Source organism: Chiloscyllium punctatum, chromosome 6, assembly GCF_047496795.1.
Source record: "Chiloscyllium punctatum isolate Juve2018m chromosome 6, sChiPun1.3, whole genome shotgun sequence".
Taxonomy (NCBI): domain Eukaryota; kingdom Metazoa; phylum Chordata; class Chondrichthyes; order Orectolobiformes; family Hemiscylliidae; genus Chiloscyllium; species Chiloscyllium punctatum.
In genome coordinates, this window is record NC_092744.1 from 50859824 (window position 1) to 50884513 (window position 24690).

The 24690-nt window shown below is 40.9% G+C and overlaps 1 protein-coding gene across 5 annotated transcripts in view; it reads right to left on the bottom strand.

Annotated features, from left to right (window-relative positions):
• Positions 1-24690, bottom strand: part of plch1 (phospholipase C, eta 1) — a 155918-nt gene that overhangs the window by 122894 nt on the left and 8334 nt on the right. For 4 of the 5 annotated variants that reach the window (XM_072572632.1, XM_072572630.1, XM_072572631.1 and 1 more), the window contains exon 2: positions 15068-15205. The exons of the other annotated variant lie outside the window; for it this stretch is intronic. In XM_072572632.1, coding sequence (XP_072428733.1) covers positions 15068-15146 — 79 coding nt within the window. In that variant the 5' untranslated portion in view covers positions 15147-15205. The remainder of the gene's footprint in view (positions 1-15067; positions 15206-24690) is intronic. 5 annotated transcript variants of the gene reach the window in all.

Consider the following 24690-nt stretch of genomic DNA (forward strand, 5'->3'; position numbering starts at 1 on the left):
ACAGCTGGCTAAATTGGTTGATCGGTAAATCTTGGGGACCCTATTTGGCACACGGGACAGTTCTCCTCATTGCAGTCATGCTGGTATTCTGTGTGGGCCTTGGGTGTTTAAAGCACTGCTGTAAGGCGCTACTGACGAGACCTGTGCCAGCAGCGAGTGTCACCATGGAAGAGCCTCCAATGAAATTGGCACTCTGTGTTACCCCTTGGGAGGAGTAGATGATCTATCTCTACATGTAAATTGGGTGGTCTGCGGGAGATCTCCAAAGTCGTCTCCTTGACTACAAAGGGGAGGGTATGAAGTGGGAGATTGCACAGGGCAAGATGACACTAGGCACACAAGATGGCCGCTGAACTACAAGTTGGCTACCTGACATAAAAGGTGGAGAGAGAACACAGAGCAAACACAGATACTGCCTGGAGCCACCAGAATGTCAGCACAATGCACTCACAACCTAGTTGATTAGTTTAAAGGTGTGTGGGGGACAGAAAACGCATGAGTAGTGTATACTACCCACCGAGGTGTCTGGGTCCAGCTAACACCTTTGATAGGAATGCTAGCAGTTTGATACGGACTCAATACAAAGTGCTAATAGGCTGCAGTAGTTGTCCTTTTCAGGAAGAGTGATTAGTGCCCATTACTACAGCAATGCACTTCCGCACAGACATTGAAACTGGCAATGTTTACAACAAACTATGTTGCAGAGACAATTACCTCATCACTGACCTATTATATCTCAAAATGTGTAAAAGTATCTTGATATGTGCTCTGGGTTGAGAGAAAAATCGCAGCTGACACCGTGCTGTTGGTGTCTTTCTCTTCCCAGAGCTCCGGTGTTTCTTTGTACGATAAACTCTGTTGTTGAACCCGGAGTCTGACTCCCAGGCTGGTGATTTTCCCCACAATAAAACTCACAGGGACTCATGGCAAGAAACCCTCCCTGAAGATCACCAGAAGTGAACCCGAGCCAATTTCTGCTAAGATTCAAACCTCTGTTTCTCTCTCCAGACATGCTGACTTTCTTGGAACTTTGCTTTTATTCCATCTAAAGTTAAGTTTGTATAAATGCAACCAGACGACTGGTACTTCTCAAAAAAGAAAATTCAATGCAGATACCATTTGTTGGTAAGACAAATTGGAATAATAGTATTCAAATCTAAAACATTTGCACTAACATGACAAGTATTGAGCAATGTGGTAAATTTATTTGAATTCATAAATAGTCTACTGACAACAATTGTACATAATCCATGGGAGGACAAAGAGAAAAACCCTCCATGGTTCTATTAGCAAATCAATTAAAGCTCCATTCATTGAACTAACAGCCCAGAATCTGAAACCTGTGAAACTTTACTTTGAAATATTGTTTTATTTTCTTTTGTCCATTTGCTGAGAATAATAGTTGAATTTAAGAGTTTACTAAATATCCCTTTAAGTTGCTCTGTTAGACTATGAACTAGCAGCAGAAACCACTTATCCAACCGTCTCACCATAATATACAAAAGCCTCCTCTTTGAAAAACAATACATTGGTGAACGCTGACCTCAGAATGATTTAGAACAATATGTCTTTTTCCATTATTTGCTGAGCCTAATTGCTGATATACTGATCTGCATCAATTGGATCAGCAGCTATATATTTTCAAGCTAAACACTTAAATATTGTCCACTTATTTAGCAAAACTGTCATGGTATTGTCATTTTAAGCATAGATCAAACATATTGGAGTTTTGCATCTTGCATCCAAAAGGTCTGTTCTTATGTGATGCTCTAATTTTGCACATACCACCCATACTAGCAAATCAACTGATAGAATTAAACTGCTTTATTAATTCTAACAGAAGTTACTGTCAAAAGAGCTTTTTACAATTTATTTACTTCATTAGTCACAAATAAAGCCTCAAAACGAAATTTAGATGTAATGGAAGTGGACTCCCAGTTAAGTTATTAAATCCACCCTCAAAGATTGCTAAGGTTCATGAATTCTTCAATGATATAGTGAGTCACTGTCCTATGAGATCAAACACCATGGTCGAACAAGCAGAAGATATAGCCTAAAGAGATGTAGCTACATGCCCAGATGGAATAATAATCAAAAGCAAAGTAACTCTGTAATACCAACACTGCAGGAGAGTTGTCATTTTTGAGCATGCACAATCATGTTGACCTCAAGCTACTGAGGTAGATAAAGGATGTCAACTAGTTTCAGAAACAAACAGTTGTCAATCACTGGTTGAGAGGTAATTGGTAGAACATTCCACTGAACTTCCTAAAATTAAGACTTTTATTTTGTTTCTTTTTCTTTCTTTTTCATATATTTAAGGCATTGTTTGGTTTTAGTTAGTTGATATAAAGCTAAGCTTACAATGGCAGGGGACGTCAGACCCATGACATGTGCCTCTTGCTTGATGTGGGAGCTCAGGAACGTGGCTGACGATCCTGACTCTTACACTTGCAAGAAGTGTGTCCAGCTGCAGCTCTTGTTTGACCGCATGACGGCTCTGGAGCTGCGGATGGACTCACTATGGAGCATCTGCGATGCTGAGGAGATCGTGGATAGCACGCTTAGTGAACTGGTCACACCGCAGGTTAGAATTGCTGAGGGAGGCAGTGAATGGGTGACCAAAATGCAAAAAAGAGTAGGAAGGCAGTGCAGGTGTCCCCTGCGGTCATCTCTCTCCAAAACAGGTATACTGTTTTGGATACTGTTGAGGAAGATGGCTCACCAGGGGTGGGCAGCAGTTGCCAAGATCATGGCACCATGGCAGACACTGCTGCTCAGAAGGGCGTGAAAAAGACTCGTAGGGCCATAGTCATAGGGGATTCTACTGTAAGGGGAGTAGATAGGCAGTTCTGTGGGACTCCCAGATGGTATGTTGCCTCCCAGGTGCTCGGGTCAGGAATGTCACTGATCGGCTGCAGGGCATTCTAAAAGAGGAGGGTGAACAGCCACTGGGCTTATTGCATATAGGCACCAACAATATAAGTAAAAAACAAGATGAGGTCCTGAAAGAAGAATTCAGGGAGCTCGGAGAGAAGTTAAAGAGGAGAACCTCAAAGGTACCGATCTCGGGATTACTAACAGTGCCACGTGCTAGCCAGCGTAGAAATAAAAAATAGGGCAAGATGAACATGTGGCTTGAGGGATGGTGTAGGAGGGAGGGGTTCACATTTATAGAGTTATAGAGATGTACAACACGGAAACAGACCCTTCAGTCCAACTTGTCCACGCCGACCAGATATCCTAACCCAATCTAGTCCCACCTGCCAGCACCCGGCCCATATTCCCTCCAAACCCCTCCTATTCGTATACCCATCCAGATGCCTTTTAAATGTCGCAATTGTACTCACCTCCTCCACCACTTCCTTTGGCAGCTCATTCCATACACGTACCACCCTCTGCATGAAAAGGTTGCTCCTTAGGTCTCTTTTATATCTTTCCCCTCTCACCCGAAATCTATGCCCTCTAGTTCTGGACTTGCCCCACCCAACCCTAGGGAAGGTTACTTACAACAGTAAGCATGCTCCCAAAGTATCTCAGTAGCTGTAAAGGCCTCTGAAGCCATTTTGAGGCAATGAAAGGAGTAATGTTAGCATCAGTATTTGTTTATTCTTGGGAATAACACAGAGGGTGGTCAAACATCCCATGTTTTCTTGGACCGGTCGTATAAATTGGCTTTTTGCCCAGAGGCCCACTTCAGGCCTGGATGGGAAGTGTTTTATCCTAGACACCAGACAGCTTTTTTCCTTTTTGCAAAATGTGGCATAATAGGCAAATTTATAGGGCAGTCATGTTGGAGTCTGGGAGGAGCACAGATGTGGTGTCATCAAAATTGGAGCAAATCACACAACTGCATAACTTCTTCCACATACATCTCCCATGGACACATGATGAGGTATTTTAAGACCCTACTGCCTCCCTCACTGGACACCCTGCAGTTTGCGTATCGTCCCAACCGCTCAACTGATGATGCCATTTCCACCACCCTCCATCTGGCCCTTACCCACCTGGAGAAGGACACCTACATCAGGTTGCTGTTCATAGTGTTAAATGCAGAACTGAAGTCTATCATTCCTCATCACCTGATTGGAAAGCTGAGACTATTGGGCCTAAATACCTCCCTTTGTAACTGGATCCTGGACTTGCTGACTGGGAGAGCTCAGTCAGTCCAGATTGGGAACAGCATCTCCAATACCATCACACTGAGCACAGGGGGTCCCCAGGGCAGTGTGCTCAGTCCACTACCGTTCACCCTGCTGGCACATGACTGTGCAGAGATGCACAGGTTGAATTACATCATCAATTTCACTGATGACACGACAGTAGTAGGTCTCATCAGCAGGAACGATGAGTCAGCAAAAAGAGAGGAATTTCAGCAGCTAATGGACTTATGCAGAGCCAACAAGCCGTCTGTGAACATGGACAAAACAAAAGAGATGGCTGTTGACTTCAGCCTCCCAAGCCATCAGCCTCCTTAACGCTGTACGATCGGACTTTTTTCCACCTGGAATTCTTTGCACAACTTTGAATTGATACTAGAATAGTGTCTGTTAATTATCATTCTCTTTAAGACCATAAGACTATAAGACATAGGAGCGGAAGTAAGGCCATTCGGCCCATCGATTCCATTCCACCATTCAATCATGGCTGATGGACATTTCAACTCCACTTACCCGCATTCTCCAAAAGCCCTAAATTCCTTGTGACATCAAGAATTTATCAATTTCTGCCTTGAAGACATTTAGCGTCCCAGCCTCCACTACACTCCGCGGCAATGAATTCCACAGGCCCACCACTCTCTGGCTGAAGAAATGTCTCCGCATTTCTGTTCTGAATTCACCCCCTCTAATTCTAAGGCTGTGCCCACGGGTCCTAGTCTCCTCGCCTAACGGAAACAATTTCCTAGTGTCCACCCTCTCCAAGCCATGTATTATCTTGTAAGTTTCTATTAGATCTCCCCTTAATCTTCTAAACTTCAATGAATACAATCCCAGGATCCTCAGCCGTTCCTCATATGTTAGATCTACCATTCCAGGGATCATCCGTGTGAATCTCCGCTGGACACGCTCCAGTGCCAGTATGTCCTTCCTGAGGTGTGGGGACCAAAATTGGACACAGTACTCTAAATGGGGCCTAACCAGAGCTTTATAAAGTCTCAGTAGCACAACGGTACTTTTATATTCCAACCCTCTTGAGATAATTGACAACATTGCATTCGCTTTCTTAATCACGGACTCAACCTGCATGTTTACCTTTAGAGAATCCTCGACTAGCACTCCCAGATCCCTCTGTACTTTGGCTTTACGAATTTTCTCACCGTTTAGAAAATAGTCCATGCTTCTATTCTTTTTTCCAAAATGCAAGACCTCGCATTTGCTCACATTGAATTCCATCAGCCATTTCCTGGACCACTCCTCCAAACTGTCTAGATCCTTCTGCAGCCTCCCCACTTCCTCAGTACTACCTGCCTGTCCACCTAACTTTGTATCATCAGCAAACTTTGCTAGAATGCCCCCAGTCCCTTCATCCACATCATTAATATACAATGTGAACAGCTGCAGCCCCAACACTGAACCCTGTGGGACACCGCTTGTCACCAGCTGCTATTCCGAAAAAGAACCTTTTATCCCAACTCTCTGCGTTCTGTCAGACAGCCAATCCTCAATCCATACCAGTAGCTCACCTCAAACACCACGGGCCCTCACCTTGCTCAGCAGCCTCCCTTGTGGCACCTTATCAAAGGCCTTTTGGAAGTCTAGGTAGACCACATCCACTGGGTTTCCCCGGTCTAACCTACTTGTCACCTCTTCAAAGAACTCTAACAGGTTTGTCAGGCATGACCTCCCCTTACTAAATCCATGTTGACTTGTTCTAATCAGACTCTGCTCTTCCAAGAATTTAGAAACCTCATCTTTAATGATGGATTCTAGAATTTTACCAACAACCCAAGGTTAGGCTAATTGGCCTAAAATTTTCCATCTTTTGCCTCGATCCTTTCTTGAACAAGGGGGTTACAACAGCGATCTTCCAATCATCCGGGACTTTCCCTGACTCCAGTGACTTTTGAAAGATCTCAACCAACACCTCCGCTATTTCCTCAGCCACCTCCCTCAGAACTCTAGGATGTAACCCATCAGGGCCAGGAGATTTATCAATTTTAAGGCCTTTTAGCTTTTCTAGTACTTTCTCTTTTGTAATGGCAACCATACTCAACTCAGCCCCCTGACTCCCTTTAATTGTTAGGATATCACTCATGTCTTCCACTGTGAAGACTGATGCAAAGTATTTATTAAGTTCTCCTGCTATTTCCTTATCTCCCATCACTAGGCTTCCAGCATCAGTTTGAAGTGGCCCAATGTCTACTCTTGCCTGTCATTTGTTTCTTATGTATTGAAAGAAACTTTTACTATCATTTCTAATATTACTGGCTAGCCTACCTTCATATTTGATCCTCTCCTTCCTTATTTCTCTCTTTGTTATCCTCAGTTTGTTTTTGTAGCCTTCCCAATCTTCTGATTTCCCAGTGGTCTTGGCCACTTTATAGGATCTCTCTTTTTCTTTGATAGATTTCCTGACTTCCTTTGTCAGCCATGGCTGTCTAATCCCTCCCCGGATAATCTTTCTCTTCTTGGGGATGAACCTCTGTACAGTGTCCTCAATTTTACCCACAAATTCCTGCCATTTTTGCTCTACTGTCTTCCCTGCTAGGCTCTACTTCCAGTCTATTTTCGTCAGTTCCTCTCTCATGCCCTCATAATTACCTTTATTCAACTGTAACACCATTACATCTGATTTTGCCTTCTCTCTTTCAAACTGCAGACTGAACTCTACCATATTATGATCGCTGCTTCCTAAGTGTTCCCTTACTTTTAAGATTTTTTTATAAAGTCTGATTCATTACAAAGCACTAGGTCCAGAATAACCTGCTCCCTTGTAGGCTCCATGACAAGCTGTTCCAAAAAGCAATCCTGTAAGTATTCCATGAATTCCCTTTCTTTGGATCCACTGGCAACATTATTTACCCAGTCCACCTGCATATTGAAGTCTCCCATGATCACTGTGACCTTGCTTTTCTGACATGCCTTCTCTATTTCCCAGTACATGTTGCGCCCCTGGTCCTGACCACTGTTAGGAGGTCTGTACATAACTCCCACTATGGTTTTTTTGCCTTTGTGGTTCCTCGATTCCACCCACACAGACTCCACATCATCCGATGCTATGTCATTCAGCGCCATAGATTTAATTTTGTTCTTCACTAACAAGGCAACCCCACCCACTCTGCCCACCTCCCTGTCTTTTCGATAAGTTGAAAACCCTTGGATGTTTAACTGCCAGTCCTGACCCCCCTGTAACCACGTCTCTGTGATGCCTACCACATCATAATCATTCACGATGATCTGTGCCATTAGTTCGTCTGCTTTGTTATGAATGCTACGAGCATTCAGGTAAAGTGCCTTAATGCTAACTTTCTTATCATTAGAGATATTGGAAGTCATAAGGTGTCCTAAGTTATCCTTCCTTTTTGCTGCATTCCCAGTCTGTCTCAAGTTTAAATCTGCCTGCACATATGCTATCCTGCCGCTTATCTTTCCATATCCATGTCGCTTTCACTTTTCCTTCCCCCCAACTCAGAAGTTTAAAGTCCTACTGACCACCTTATTTATCCTCCTTGCTAGAACATTGGTACCTGAGCGGTTCAGGTGGAGACTTTCCCAATGGTACAGATCCCCCCCCGGTTCCAAAACTTTGTTACACTGTAATTTGCATGTTTTGGATTTCTTAGGCACTTTATGCCATCCATGGTATGATCATGTAGTTTCTGCTGTCCATGTAGCATCCTTAGTCCTGGAGGAATGCTGTCTCATTTTTTTACTGTGTGAGTTGTATATGATAGAAATGACAAATAAAATCTACTCTTTACAACTCCTCTCTTTCTCAAACCCACCATCCCTCACTTATGTGAATATCTCACCAGCATCAGTCATGTTATACCATCCACCTCCAAGTACCATGTCCATTACATCCCATGCTCAAGCTTCTGCCAGCAACTCCCACATATTAGCATCCCTTCAGTTTCTCCCAATCACATTCATAGAGTCACATAGCACAGAAACAGATCCTTCAGTCCAATCAGTCCATGCTAGCCACATTGCAAATGTAAACAACAGTTGGTCAACCTGCTAAAACAAGGGCCAGCAATACCCCTTTTCCCCACCCCCCGCCATGAGCTGAATAGCCTCATTCTGTGCTACACCACTCTGGGTGGAGCTTTTACTCAAAACAAAGAGGAATGGTCAATGGATGTGGGTAAGGGAAGGCTTTTGATCGCTTTGCCCCCACCGTAATCTCTCCCACGCATTGGGACCAGTTCTGGGGAAGGTGGGACTGTTACAAAATGAACAGTCTACATCTGAACCAGACTGGGACCAATGTCCTTGGGGGAGTTTTTGCGACAGCTGTTGGGGAGGTTTTAAACTAATGTGGCAGGGGGCTGGGAACCAAAAGAGAAGACAAGTACACAGTGAGGTGAAAACTGGAGACGATAAGAATCATGAAGATAGCATTAATAAGTGGAAGAGTAGGCAGAGAGTAGATGAATGTAAAAGAACTGCTGGTCTGCAAGTGCATTTACTTTAATGCTAGGAGTATGATGTAAGGCAAATGAACTTAGGGCTTGGATTGTTGCCTGGTTGAAGGAAGGGCATGATTGGCAACTAAATGTTCCAGGATATAGATGTTCAGACAGGTCAGGGAGGGACGTAAAAGGGGAGGTGGAGTTGCAATACTGGCCAGGGATGATATCATGGCTGTGCTAAAGGAGAACACTATGGAGGGCTTGGGTAGTGAGATATTATTGGTGGAGCTGAGAAATAAGAAGGGTGCAGTTATGTTGTTGGGGCTGTACTGCAGTGAGCGTGAAGTAGAAGAACAAATAGGTAAACAGATTATGGAAAGATGTAGAGGCAATCGGTAATAGTGATGGGAGATTTTAATTTTCCCAACATTGACTGGGATACACGTAGCGTCAGAGGTGTGGATGGGGTAGAATTTGTAAGAAGCGTCCAGGAGGGTTTTCTAGAGCAGTACGTCAATAGTCCGATGAGGGAAGGGGCCATATTGGATCTGGTACTGGGGAATGAGCCAGGACAGGTGGTAGAAGTTGCGGTGGGGGATTTCTTTGGGAACAGTGACCACAATTCTGCAAGTTTTAGAATACTCATAGACAAAAGATGAGGGTGATCTTAAGGGAAGAGTACTAAACTGAGCCAAGGCCAATTTTATCAAAATTAGGCAGGAGCTGGGAAATGTGGATTGGACACAGCTGTTTGAAGGGAAGTCCACATTTGATATGTGGGAGGCTTTCAAAGACAGGTTAAAGATAGTGCAGGATAGGCATGTCCCATTGAAGGCAAAGGATAGGAAAGGCAAGATTTGTAAACCGTACATGACAGGAGCAATTGTACGACTAGCCAAGAGGAAAAGCGAAGTGTACATAAGGTCCAGGCAGCTAAGAACAGAATGGGCCTGCAGGAATATTGGAAGAGTAGGACCAGTCTTAAACGAGGAATCAAGTGGGCTAAAAGGGCTCATGAAATAGCTTTAGCGAGCAGAATTAAGGAGAATCCCAAAGCGTTTTATTCTTATATAAGAAGCAAGTGAATAACTAGAGAAAGAATTTGTCCACAAAAGGACAATGAAGAAAGGCTGTGTGTCGAACCTGAAAGAATGGGTGAGATTCTGAATGATTACTTTGCATCAGTGTTCACTGAGGAGAGGAACATGATAAATGTTGAGATTAGAGATAGAAGTTTGATTAGTCTGAGTCACGTTGACATAAGTATGGAAGATATGTTGGGTAGGCTAGAGGTTATTAAGGTGGACAAATCCCCAGGACCAGATGGGATCTATCCCAGTTTGCTGAGGGAGGCAAGAAAGGAAATAGCTGGGGCCCAGACGGATATTTTTGTGGCATCCTTAAACACAGGTGAGGTGCTGGAGGACTGGAAGGTTGCTCATGTTGTCCCCCTGTACAAAAAGGGTACTGGGATATTCCAGGTAACTACAGACAAGTGAGCCTGACATCAGTGGTGGGAAAGTTGCTGGAGAAGGTACTGAGGGAAAGGATCTATTTATATTTAGAAAAGAATGGGCCTATCACTGATAGACAATGTGGTTTTGTGCATGGGAGATCATGCCTTACCAACTTAATAGATTTCTTTGAGGAATTGACCAAGTTGATAGATGAAGGAAGGATTGTTGATGTCATATACATGGACTTTAGTAAGGCGTTTGATAAGGTTCCCCATGGTAAACTAATAGAGAATTTGCAGTCACATGGTGTGCAGGGTGTTCTAACTAGGTGGATAAAGAACTGGTTAAGCAACAGGAGACAGAGGGTAGTAGTTGAAGGGAGTTTCTCGAAATGGAGAAAGGTAACCAATGGTGTTCCACAGGGATCAGTGCTTGGGGCCACTGTTGTTTGTGATATACATAAATGATCTGGAAGAGGGCACTGTTGGTATGATCAGCAAGTTTGCAGATGACACAAAGATTGGTGGAGTAGCAGAAAGCATAAGGGACTGTCAAAGAATACAGGATTATATGGATAGACTGGAGAGTTGGGAGGAAAAGTGGTAGATGGAGTTCAATCCAGACAAATGTGAGGTGATGCATTTAGGAATCTAGAGCGAATTATACATTGAATGGAAGAGCCTTGGAAAATGTTGATGAGGAGAGAGATTTGGGAGTGCAGGTCCATTGCACAGGTGGATAGAGTGGTCAAGAAGGCATATGGTATGCCTGCCTTCATTGGATGGGGTATTGAGTATAACAGCTGGCAAGTCATGTTAAAATTGTACATGGCATTGGTTCGGCTGCATTTGGAATACTCCATACAGTTCTGGTCGCTACATTACCAAAAAGATGTAGACACTTTGGAGAGTGTGCAGAGAAGGTTTATGAAGATGTTGCCTAGAATGGAAGGTGCTAGCTATGAAGAGAGGTTGAGTAGGTTAGGATTGTTTTCATTAGAAAAAAAGGAGATTGAGGGGCGACCTGATTGAGGTTTACAAAATCATGAAGGGTATAGACAAGGTAGATAGAGATAAGCTTTTTCCCAGGGTGAAGGATTCAATAACAAGAGGTCACGCTTTCAAGGTGAGAGGTGAAACGTTTAAGGGGATACATGTGGCAAGTACTTCACACAGAGGGTGGTGGGTGTCTGGAACGCGTTGCCAGCAGAGGTGGTAGAGGCAGGTACAGTAGATTCATTTAAGATGCATCTGGACAGATGCATGAGCAGGTGGGGAGCAGAGGGATACAGATGCTTAGGAATTAGGCAACAGGTTTAGACAGTAGATTTGGATTGGCTCAGGCTTGGAGGACTGAAGGGCCAGTTCCTGGGTTGTAAATTTTCTTTGTTCTTTGTTCTAAAGCAGAACTGAAAAAGAAGAAAGCATTATCTATGTTGGCACAAGATAATTGTTTCATACTGTCAACAGCAAGGAAGTCTGTGACTCTTAGAGAAGTGGTAGAAATGTTTTTTTATCATCAACGAAGAACATTTAGATAACAAAAATTGACAAAATTTGCTAGAAGGTTCACTGGGAAGAATAAGCAGTTGGAACCATTTGTGTTCATTGAAGAAACATTTACTGAAATTGTTCAGGAGAAAAACAGATGTAACAAAACTGACATGGTAGATTTTAGATTAGATTTCTTACAGTATGGAAACAGGCCCTTCAGGCCGACCAGTCCACACCAACCCTCTGAAAAGTAACCCACCCAGAACCATTTCCCTCCTAACACTAACACTAGTGGGCAATTTAGCATGACCAACACCTGAACTGCACATCTTTGGATTGTGGGAGGAAACTGGAGGAAACCCATGCAGACACAGGGAGAATATGCAAACTCAGAGGCTGGAATTGAACCTGGGACCCTGCTGCTGTGAGGGACCCTGCTGCACTGAGCCACCACGCCGCCCTATTTGGCTTTATTGACAGATGACGAACAATCTTCTCATACCACACTTGAGGATGTGAAAATGTCTCGCTCACCAGGAAGACATCCACAGCGGGCAAATTAAATGTCCAATCCTCCTATTCAAATTGAAGACTTTTCAGTTTCAACTTAGATAAATAAGCATAAGAAACTTATCAGCCATGATTGAATAGCAGAGCAGACTTGAAGGGCTGAATGGCCTAATTTATGCTCCTATGTCTTATTGTCTTACAACAAGAGCGAAAATTTGCTTGAAGGAAAATGGGCATGCACCAGTGTTTCAGTGTTTGACATGCTGACTGCAATAAAGTCGACACTGGCACTCATCGCTTCAAATATGTCAACAACTTGACAATTATCAAAAAGCACAGCATTTGAATCTTGAATGCCAGCTATTCTTGCACATTTGTAAATGGTTTGTGTATAATGGAATGCACCTTAACCGCAATTAGTGCACAATTGTTGACATTGCTTTCATTCATAATAAATTAGCTGCTCCTAATTTATAAGTAAATGATGTCACAAACATCATTATAACATAAAACCACTGGGTTTAATTATTCAGACAGAGATAAAATGATATGTACACATCAGTTCTATTGTTAAACAGGCTGACACTGACCAACATCTGAACATGCTTCAGAAACTGATTTCATTCCTTCTCTAGTGACAATCTTGCAATCATTTTCACATCATTTGGTTGTCCCTGGAATACAGGGTACCAGTACCATCAAGCTGAATCACAGAGCTGCAATGTAGGGCTATTACAATGTACACAAAAGGGATTGCAGAGTAATTGTTGGCTCCGATTGCTATCATTACTCCAATGCCTAACAGGAGTGCAGACTGAAGTTAATCACAAACAGATATAATCAATATGATAAAACAAAAGAACTGTCGATGCTGGAAATCTGAAACAAAAATTGAAATTGCTGGCAAAACTCAGCAGGTCTGGTACCATCGGTGAGAAGAAAGCAGCTTTAACATTTCAAATCCAGTAACTCTTCATCAGAAAGGAACAACTCTGCCATTCTTCACAAGATTACTGCCAAACTCAAAACATCACTACTTGTTTCATAGCAGTTACCAACTACAGAACTCAAAAAGAACTATCTGAATTAAGATGAAAAACAGTAAGGTTTAAGGATATTCCAATACCATACCTTATCCACATTATAATAAACTTTATTTACCATTAAAAGCTTTAAACTCTGATAACAAAGTGTATAATCTTACAAATTCATTTTGCTCTATTAACTTTTGTGCTTTCCTATTTTTCTTTAACTGATTAAAATGTACTTCAATTCTACCCTTAGAAGCAACAAAAGAGGATTCTAAATAATTAATAAATAGGGATAGAGTCATACTGCACAGAAACAGACCCTTCAGCCCAACCAGTTCATGCCGAACATAATCCCAAATTAAACCTAGTGGGGTGGCATGGTGGCTTAGTGGTTAGCACTGGTGCCTCACAATGCCAGGGACCCGGGTTTGATTCTGGCCTCAGGTGATTGTCTGTGTGGGGTTTGCACATTCTCCCCTTGTCTGTGTGGATTTCCTTCAGATGCTCCGGTTTCCTCCCACATTCCTAAAAAATGTGCAGGTTAGGTGAATTGGTCATGCTAAATTGCCATTAGCATTAGATGCATCAGTCAGGGGTAAATGTAGGGAAACGTGTCTGGGTGGGTTACTCTTTGGAGGGCCGGTGTGGACTTGTTGGGCCGAAGGGCCTGTTTCCATGCTGTAGGGAATCTAATCTAATCTTTAAACAAAAAACCTGCCTGTTCCTGGCCCATATCACTCCAAACCTTTAGACTTTCAAAAGATGACAATGCCAATGTCGAATTATGGGCCAGAGAGTGGGGTTCACCATACAATTAAGGTCACAAAACAGAAATTGTTGGAAGACCTCATCAGGTCTGGTAGCATCTATGAAGAGAAATCTGAATTAACGTTTTGGGTCCAGTGACTCTTTTCCTTCACTAGACCTGAAACAGTAACTCTGATTTCTCTCCACAGATGCTGCCATACATGCTGAATTTTTCCAGCAATTTTTGTTTTTGTTTCCAATTTCAAGCAACCACAGTTTTTTTTTACACAATTAAGGGTGACTGGCAGACTCAAACCTGAAGGACCAATCGAAGGTCCTCCAGCTAATGAACTGCCAGCTGTCACGGCAGATAGGTGAAGGAGAGGATACTCCTGCAGTTAAAACGCAGTTGGGCCACTACTGTGTAAGGAGAATCCTTCTGCAAGGTTGCTTGCAAACAAGGGTTACCTATATACCTGGCAAGAGTGTTGCAGCTTCCTGTCTGCCATTGAGAATCTCTATCTCACCAGTTATCCCTATTGTCCCCAGTACTAGAGGGGTACCAGAGGCCTCCTGGAACACCCCATTTGGCTTTCAAGAACAATCATCAAGAGACCTGTAATAAATTCACGCGATGACTTGCCATTTGTGGGCAATTATGAGCCATTGCATGCTTATTTTCCTCTCACCTTCCCACTTTCATATGGGAATATGGTGGAGCCTAAAAACCCATCACTACATTTTAGCTACATACAGATTATTAAGAATCGCTAAAAAAAGACATGTCTCAATTCTTTACATTCAAAGTTATACAAAGATAAACTGGTGAAAACCTACTTTAAATAGGAATGTTTTAAATAGGAATGTTGATCTAAAATTTTACATTAACATTAAAAACAAGCGATGGCCACATCCCTTCAATAAAATAAATTCAGCACTGCACACCTCATATTAATATAAGTAGTACATAATCTGGCTTTTATACACTGGTCTGGGGCCCAAAGAAATTTTGCATTAAATTTTTATTGTATGCGTACATCATCCATTCAGTCTTATGTATTACATTTATATTGCTTAAAAAGAAACATACATGAATAGTGTAAAGCTGTATTCTTTCTTTGCAAATGCTAGATAATCTGATATTTATGGTACAGCAGTTTTTTTCCCTTTTTTATATGAACCTGTTCTTTGGCTTTAAGCATTTTTCTATGACTTGTAAGAATTTATTTACTTTTTGTTTAAAAGGTAACTTACCATGGAACACACAGTTGTCTGCTAAGAAGTGTCTGCAGTACTGAAGGCCACTTTTTTTGTTTGGCACCCAGGAAGTCATGGTAAATCAAACTACAATCAGAGAACGTGGTGATTCTCCTCTAAAATAATATAATAAAACTGCAAAGCAAAGGAAAAACAGGATACACATAAATTAACAAACATCCTGAATCTGCGAACAAGAATAAGAGGGCAGGAAGCATTAATTAAATTCATCAGCTAAAATTCAATTCAATTCAAATCAGATACGCCTCTTAATAATGACATGGAACCATGATTTGTATAATATGAATTTTATAAAAAGACTATTTTTTAGCTGATTAACATTGTTACTTAAAATTATTTTAAAAAACTATAGCATCATGAAATCCTACTGCAGCCAGGGATGCCACTCAGCTCATAGAACCCGATTATCATTACTACAACAATATTTCAAACATAATTTTTTTAAAAAAGGAAAACCAATATGAGACAAAGCCTTTCCATGCAATGAGCAGTTAGGGTCTGGAATGCACTACCTGGGAGAGATTAGTTGAGGCAGGTTCAATCGAGGCATTCAAAAGGGAGTTAACAGTTATTTGAAAAGGAACAGTGTGCAGAGTTAAAGGGACAATGTCATTAAGTGAAATGTTTACAGAGGAACCTTGTTTATCCGGCAATTGATTATCTAAATATTGGATTATCTGGAAAGATTGCAAGTTCCTGATGCTTGGCTAAACAATGTTATCCGGCATTCGATTATCTGGAATTTGATTAACCAAACGAAATACTCCCTGCCTGTGTCCTTCGGATAATCGAGGTTCCTCTGTATTTGGAATGTTGGTGCCAACTCTATGGCTGAATGGCCTCCTTCTGAGCTTTAAATTGTAATCTGAAATTCTGTGATACTATTATCGACAATCCTCTTAATGGTCCAATAATCATATTGGTTAGGATATCTGGTCAGCATGGAGGAGTTGGACCGAAGGTCTGCTTCCGTGCTGTACATCTCTATGACTCTACGACTGTGACTCTAAATACAAAGTAATTTTTATCAGTTGTTAATTAAACGTTAATATTAATGTATGGTAATTTCATCACATTGCATGTCACAACCTTTGGCTATGCACTTTTAGCTGTATTTAAATAATGTTATATAAAATAGTGAAATCTGACATGCATTGTTATTAAAAAGTAACAGAATCAGTGAACAAATATAAAGCCATGGATTCAGAAAACATTCAAGCCTGTCCTTATGATTTATGACATAACTGGAACAATGTGATTATACTTGTTACTCACTTCCAAAATCTGACATTTTAGTCATTCCTAACTCTGGAACATTGGGAATGGACAATATCGGTCTTCATAACTTCATTTTAAAAGTAATTTAAGGGAATAATTTTGTGAAAGATTTATTCATAATATTGTGCATATGTTAAAAGTTAAAAGTCTAAAACTTAAATTCTGATTGAAAACTATGCTACTTGTGACTTTTCCACTTGTTTGCTCAATAGTTTTGTTTATAGCAAGATGCAGTGTCATTTATTTCAGTGCAGATGCCAGATTGTATATAGATCTTCATAACTAAACTGGCTATGGATGGCACAAAATTTCATCAAGATACTATTTTTCCCTCTGCCCATTGCACTTCCATCCCATTCTTACCGAATGGTCTTCATTCAGCAGGGACTCTTTTTTTTTTTATTATTCATTCATGGGATGGAGGCGACACTGGCCATGTCAGCATTTACTGCCCATCTCTAACTGCCAAGAGGGTAGTTCAGTGTCAGCCATTTTGCTGTGGAACTGGAGTCACATGTAATCTAGACCAGGTAAGGATGGCAATTTCCTTCCACAAAAGGACATTTGTGAACTAGATAGTAGTCCATGGTGAGTTTGATGGTGGGATGAAACTTGTTGATATCACTGTGTAATTGTTTCTGTGACTCATCACTTTGGGTCCAGAGGATGAAAATGTCATCAATGTACCCGGTGTATAGTGCTGGTTCTAGGTCCTGCATAGTAAAGAAGTCTTGTTCAAACCTGTGCATGAAAATGTTAGCATATTGAAGTGCACATTTGGTCCCCATGACAGTTCCATGTGTCTGGATGAAGAATTTGTTGTCAAGGGGGAAGATGATGTGATCGAGGATAAAGCAGATGAGTTGTAGGACGGGTGCTTGGAGATTGGCAGTTGTTGGTGTTGAGTACTGAGCCTGTTGCTGCGATGCCATCATTGTGTGGGATGCTGGTGTAGAGTGCTGAAAAATCCATTGTGAGGAGGAATGTTCCCGGTTCATCTGGTCCATGGTTGCGAGTTTCTGTAAGAAATCTGCAGTTTCCCAACAGAAATTGGATGCCTTCGACTTAGGCAGAGGGGTTCTCACACAGGGTCCCATTGCATGAACACCTTGGTGTATTGGCTTTGTGAATCTTCGGAAAAAAGTAGAACTCGCCTACGCAAGAAGTACGTGGGATGAGGCCGTGTAGGAAACTCTGAAGAACTGGATCCATATTCCTTATTAATGAGTTTAGTTCACAGGCGTGCTCTTTGGTCGGATCGGCTGGTAGTTGCCTGTGGTGTTCCTGGTTGTTTAGTTGTCAGTACACTTCATTGCAGTAGTTTGTTCTATTCTGAATGATGATAGCTCCTCCTTTATCTGCTGGTTTGATGACAATGTTGTGATTTATTTTGAGGGCATGGATGGTGTTGCATTGTGATCGGGTGATGTTCTGCTCTACCTTGTGGGTGCGGCTGATGAACCTGGCATTTATATATTTCCTGACTGAATAAAGCATACATGTCAACCCAGGGCAGTGGCCTCCAGTGGGGTCCAAGTTGACTCTTCTTTTGGTCGCTCCTCAACAGATCCCCGTGATGACTGTTCCAATTCATTGGTGGGATCCTCGAGATCATTGTTAGCATATTGAAAGGATTCTCGGAGTCTCATTCATCTGATGAATTCCTCCGTGTCTGCTGCAAGAACCACGGGGTACATTTTGGTGGTGGGGCAGAAATTGAGACCCCTGCTAAGAACTTCAAGCTCTTCCAGTTGAAGGGCGTGGCCCGATAAGTTAACGATTGACTTCCCAATGGTGATAACATTATCCACTGTGGCGCCAGGGTGGCCTTGGCTACTGCAGGTGGTGATGCCAAGTCTCTCATTCTTGGTGAGCATGTGTGTGGTGTAGTTTTGCCTTGTCTGTTTGGCAATGTCCCGTAACTGTACTGCTGTATACTGAGTGCAGGCTGAGAGTGTGGACTCCATCTTAATTTCAAGGTTGTGACACCAGCTGTAGAGTTGGTGCACGATATGATTGAGGAGTTTACGAGAGCTATGGTGGCAAAGTCTCTCAGCGTAGTCTGTGTTGTACATGGACTTGAGCGGGTTTGTGACCTGTAATCCTTTTGGGATCTTTCTTGCTTGATTGCATTTCTGTAGAAACTTGATGTCTATGTCAATACGTGCAATCTTCTTGGAAATCCTCTCCACTTTAAGCTGACAGTTAGTGGTGTTGATGGTAGTCATGATTTGGAGAGGCCAGTGTTGGATTGGGGTGTACAAAGTTAAAAATCACACAACACCAGGTTATAGTCCAAAAGGTTTACTTGGAAGCACTAGCTTTCAGAGCGCTGCTCCTTCATCAGGTGGTTGTGGAGTATAAGATTTTAAGACACAGAATTTATAGCAAAACTTTACAGTCTGATGTAACTGAAATTATATATTGAAAAAGACCTGGATTGTTTGTTAAGTCTCTCATCTTTTAGACTGACCATGTTTGTTTCAGTATTTTCATATGTAAATCGCAAAACCTTTTTAAAAGTTACATTCTCAAGTGAACTTTAATGATAGGGGTCATGTCGGCCTAGATAATGCATTGAAGGTGTGAGCTGCCCTGTGTGAGACTGTCTGTGCCACAATGGTCAGACTGATTCTCATCTAAAAAACAGATTTACAGAATCTTACATGGATTCATGCAGTTTTTGAGAAAGTAAAATGTAATTCTGAAAGTACAAATTCAGCCCACAAACGTATATGTGCGTGGTGGGGGGGATGTTATGAGAGTCTGTGAGAGAGTGTGTGTTTGTGTGTGAGTATGAGTGTAAAGGAGTATAAGTCTGTGAGAGGATGCTTTTGTGAGTGTACGTGTAAGCATTTCAGAGAGGGTCTGCGTGAGTGTGTGTGTGTGATTCTGTCTGTCTGCCTGTGTATAGTGCAATGGGGTCACCTGTAGTGTGACATGAAACCAAGGTCCCAGTTGAGGCCATCCCCATGGGTACCGAACTTGGCTAAGCCTCTGCTCTGCCACTTTTTGTTGTTGCCTGAGCAATATGCTGGCTAACAGGACAGTCATAAGCATCATCTCAACAACTGAACATGGAAACAATGATTACTGAACTGTCTTTTTAGTTTCCCCCTGCCGAATTACTTAATTTTCTACCTGTTTGATGGTGTGTGTGTGTCAGGAGGAATTTATAAAGGAATTTATAAACACCATTTTGATTAATAGTGTTATATGTGAAAATTTATAACAGCTTACCTGAAGCTAGAGTCTAATTACTCTCACAAATAATAATTCTTGTCAAAACTTGGTCTGTGCTTTCTATTGAAAAAGGGTCTGAATCAGGTAAATTGGGATACTTATGAACTTTAGAAAATTGGGAATAGCAGGACTCAATTTCTAGATAATTAATCAATACAGAAATAACCCTCTGCAAGCAAGCAAAATTGTCAGCCCTCAAGAGAGATGTTAAATTATCAACGTTTATGCATTCATGTATAGATTGACAGACTTATTTGAAAAAATATTTAGTGTGAAAGCAAAAGTATACTCATAAGAAAATTAATACCAGGTTAATTTACATAAATAAACCTTTTTAAAAGAAATTAAACATATTTTTCAGTTTCCCAAATAGGTTATTATCAAATTCAGTGTTAAACATTGCCATACACACCACAATAAGCTTGGTTCAAATCTGTTTTGCAGAGTTTACTGATCTCAGCTGGATAGCAGAATTTGCATTACAGCAAAGTTCAGTGCCTGAACGGAGAATCAGGTTGTGTTTATCCATATTTGTGTTCTCCAGCAGAACTCACTGAAACGCAGTTAGTAATAGTGTGTCCTGCTGGGAAACACGCATTTGGTTAATGGTTGGTAGCAGAATCGTGTGGGATTTAATACTTCCTAGTTTTGAGTTGCTTGCTGCTACTTATTTTCAGACTTTCTGTTGAAAACTTGCACTTTGTAGAGATCCTTAATAATAATTGCTTTATTGGAGATACAATCTGCACCTTTAAAGAGAATTGGCAGTCAATCTCAGTTGTGTAATTATTTGGAGATGTTGAGGCCAAATTCTTTACCAATGGGGAAACACGAGTCACTTTGACCACTTTTGCACAGCATCTCCTGGGTTGTCGCAAATATTAACTCATAAAAATTGGAGAAAAGATTGTCTATGAAATAACTCCACAGAGGGGCCAGCATCCTGTCACCAAGTCACTCTTTATTGACAGTAAAGAGCCCTTTAAACTGATCCAACTCACTCAGAGCCAGCTCTCAGACTGAACAGGATGTCTGACACTCCTGTTCTTATCTGTCAGCCAAGACTGTCTGATTAAGGCTGTTAATCTGGTCCAATCAGGGAACTCATATTCTATGAGGTCCATCTGGCTGACCTCATCAGAATCACTACAGTCTAATTGACCAGGATTTCTGACAAACAAAAAAAAACAAATAGAATTACATAAATAAAATTCCTTAATTACAAGTTAATATAACAGTTGTATACAATCTGCATTACAAAGATCTGGTCCTGAACTAACAGGTTACATGGTGGTAATAAATTCTAACTTGAAATATAACATTAAATTATGGTGGTAGAACATTTGGTGGTAGATTCTGTGTTTTTTTTGTAAGATGTTATATGTACCCTTTTCTCAGGTATTTATTGCTTGATAATATGATGTCTACATTATGGTCTTAAATTATTTTACACATAGTGATAAATACTATTTACTCTAGAGATAAACTTTCTCACAATTTCTAAAAATAATGCATGGCTTTCTTAGATTCTCTCAAATTTTGCAAACAGTTGATCATTACTACAGAATGTCAGAGCAATTTGCAGGCAAAAGCATAGATATTTCATAATATATGTATAATGGGTTAGATGAACATCACATCAGCAGTAAAGAAACTTGTACATCATGCAACTGCTTCAAGGACTCAGAAGCTCAACAACACTTTCTGCTAAAATCACTCATCCCTCTCTTTCCAGTGAGTAGTTTCACCACCTCCATATCCAGTTGCAGTTGGCATGGTAACCAGTCACTCATGCCACCCTGTTGGCCTCAGAGCTTTTCCACAAAGAATAAATGGTGTGGGAAAGGTTAAGAAACAGAACAAGTTTGCTGGTGTCTTGTGTTGTTTTGACTTCTTATATTGTAATTAAACTCAATAAAGTCAAATATCATTATTTCATAAGGGGAATGATGTTGAATCTTCTTGTAGTTGAGATACATTATCTCACTACAGCTTGAAAAATATTCACTTGGAATTAAGAAAGCATTAGCCTTGTTTCTATTTTATAACAACTAATGAAGATAACCACATAGGATTTAACAGATATCTATTAGATTTTGTGAATATTACATTAGTAAGTAATTATTCTGCAAAAGCAACTGAATATTTAAATCATAATTCATGGACTGTTGGGATTGCTGAATATTTTCTTGTACTTATGCACTAAAAACTGAATAACTGAGTATGAGGAAATGGAGAGACACCTTGTATTCTATAACTTCTATCATGCAATGCAATAAAATTAATATTATTTCAGAAATGGACAAAGTAGAGAATTGACTAAATGTCGGCATAAAACAGTGTTTTAGAACAGTGTTTTCTCAAATATTATGGTCTGAAATGCTTTTGCAGTATATAGAATTTATTTCATTCTTGCCTTCTTCAACACTACCTTGTTTGCAGGCTGAAATGAAAATGTTAGTGCCAAGTACAAAGCAGCTGTAAACTGTGGGTTTGGGTTTCTAGTGACCAGACGGAGAGCAATGACATCAATTTAACTTATAAACTTTAATAGCCATTAGAAGAAAGCCTTCATACCATCTGTTGTTTGGACTGGATTCAAATTCTGCTCCCAGAGGTGAAAGGACACAAGTTCCAAACAATGTCCTACTGCTCAATGCCAATCTCCAGGGATCTGAATTTTAGTTTAATTCTGCACCTGTTCCTTATTCTACATCACAGACAATACAATGTACATAAAAATCTCTTATGCTCAGGAATATGAGAAGAAAACAAAAAAAAAAATCTCACATTACAAATAATTTAAAATCAGATTCTGGAAAGAACACAACTATTTTCAACCATAAGCTCTTCTATTTCACAGCCCAAACTCAAATGTCAAGCATATTCCTGTCATTGATCAGTTCTGCAATTCTTTATCTCAATAGCACACGTATCTCATATTCCAAGCATGATAGTTATTAACTTGGATAATGAAAATGTTACAATCACACAAACTGTACATTTTGCTTTGACATTTCTCCAGAATGCAAATGGAAATAGCACTGTGATTTTAACTTGAATTGAATCCAGATTCAAATTTACACACTAAAATGTCAGACAATTGCCTATGTTCATTTTTATATACGTTTCAAATACTGTAAAACCTCAATGACTGATAACCACCCCAACAACACTCTATGGTGCTGTCAAAATTAAAACTAACTACTGTACTCCTCACACAACTACTTACTGCTCTTGAAATAAAAAGCAGCTGCCTTACTGGAAATTGTAAATTAAATAGAAAATTTCCAGCAAGTTAATCCATAGGCAACAATAACTATTCATCAGAACCAAACATCATTTCCGATGATCAAATAAAGTCTTTTGCTTTCATAAAAGCAAAAAACTGCCGATGCTGGAAGACCAGAGGATGTATTAGCAGAAATAGGCCATTCAGATCATGTCTGCTCTACCATTCAATGAGGACATGGCTGATCTGATAATCCTTTACTGAAAATGTGTTGCTGGAAAAGCGCAGCAGGTCAGGCAGCATCCAAGGAGCAGGAGATTCCCCTGCTCCTTGGATGCTGCCTGACCTGCTGCGCTTTTCCAGCAACACATTTTCAGCTCTGATCTCCAGCATCTGCAGTCCTCACTTTCTCCCTGATAATCAATATTCCTTCATTTTTCCTATCACCCTTGATTCCCCAACCGATTTAAAATCTGCCTATCTCAGCCTTGGAAAACCTTAATGATCCAGCAACAATATCCCTCTGAGAGAAAAAAAATCTTTATCTCTATCTTAAATGACCTTATCCGAAGACTGTGCCCTCTGGTCCTAGATTCTCCTATAAGGGGAAAAAACTATTCCACAACTACCCTGTCAAGTTCCCTAAGCATTTTGAATGTTCCATTAAGGTCTTCTCTCATCCTTCTATATTCCAATGAGTATAGGCCCAATTTATTCGACCTCTCCGCCACACCTAGTATCAACCTAATGAACCTTCTCTGGACTCCCTCAATGTCAGTGTATATTTCCTTAGATGAGGGGTCCAGAACTGTTGATAGTATTCAAGCTGTGGTGTGACTAGAGACTTGCATAATTTAAGCAAGTCTCCCTAATTTCATACACCATTCTCTTTGAAACAAAGGCCAATATTTCACTAAAAACAGAAAATACTGGAGAAACTCAGCCAGTTTCGCAGCACCTGTAGATAAAGAAATAGAATTTCTCTGCAGGAGATGATGGCCTAATGGCATTATAACTAGACTATTTGTAACCCAGGGTAATGCTCTTCAAAGTCAGATTTGAATTCCACCACAGTAGCATTAACTTGCTCATTGATGCCCAGTTTTGCTCCACCAGGGCCACTCAGCTTCTGACCTCATTACAGCCTTGTTCAAACATGGGAAAAAAGAGCTGAATTCCAGAGGGGAGGTGAGGTAAAAGAGACTATCCTTGACTTCAAGACCATATTTGACTGGGTGCGGCACCAAGGAGCCCTAGCAATCGGAATCAGGAGGCAAACTTTCCACTAGTTTGAATCATACCTACACATAGGAAGATGGGTGTGTGGTTGTTGTAAATCAATCTTCTCAGCTCCAGGAGATCTCTGCAGGAGCTCCTTAGGAGTTCCAACCATCATCAACCACTTCATCAATGACCTTTCCTCCATCTTAATGTCAGAAGTGGGGGTATTCGCCAATGATTTCACAACGTTCAGAACCATTTAGAACTCCTCAGATACTGAAGCAGTTCAAGTCCAAATGCAACATAACGTGAATAATTCCCAGCATGGGCTGAATAGTGCCAAGTAACATTAAACACCGTGCAAAGGCCAGGCAATAACCATCACCAGTAAGAACAATCTGACCATCCCCGTTGACATTCAATGGTGTTACCACCCCACTATCACAATCCTGAAGATTACCATTGACCAGGAACTGAACTGGATTTGCCATCTAAATACACGAGTAAAAGCAGATCAGGGGCTAGAAATGTGAGAGCATGTAACTCATGTCCTGACTCCCCAAAGCCTGTGCACTGTCTACAAGGCACAAATTTGGAGTGTGATGGAATACTCCCCACTTGTCTG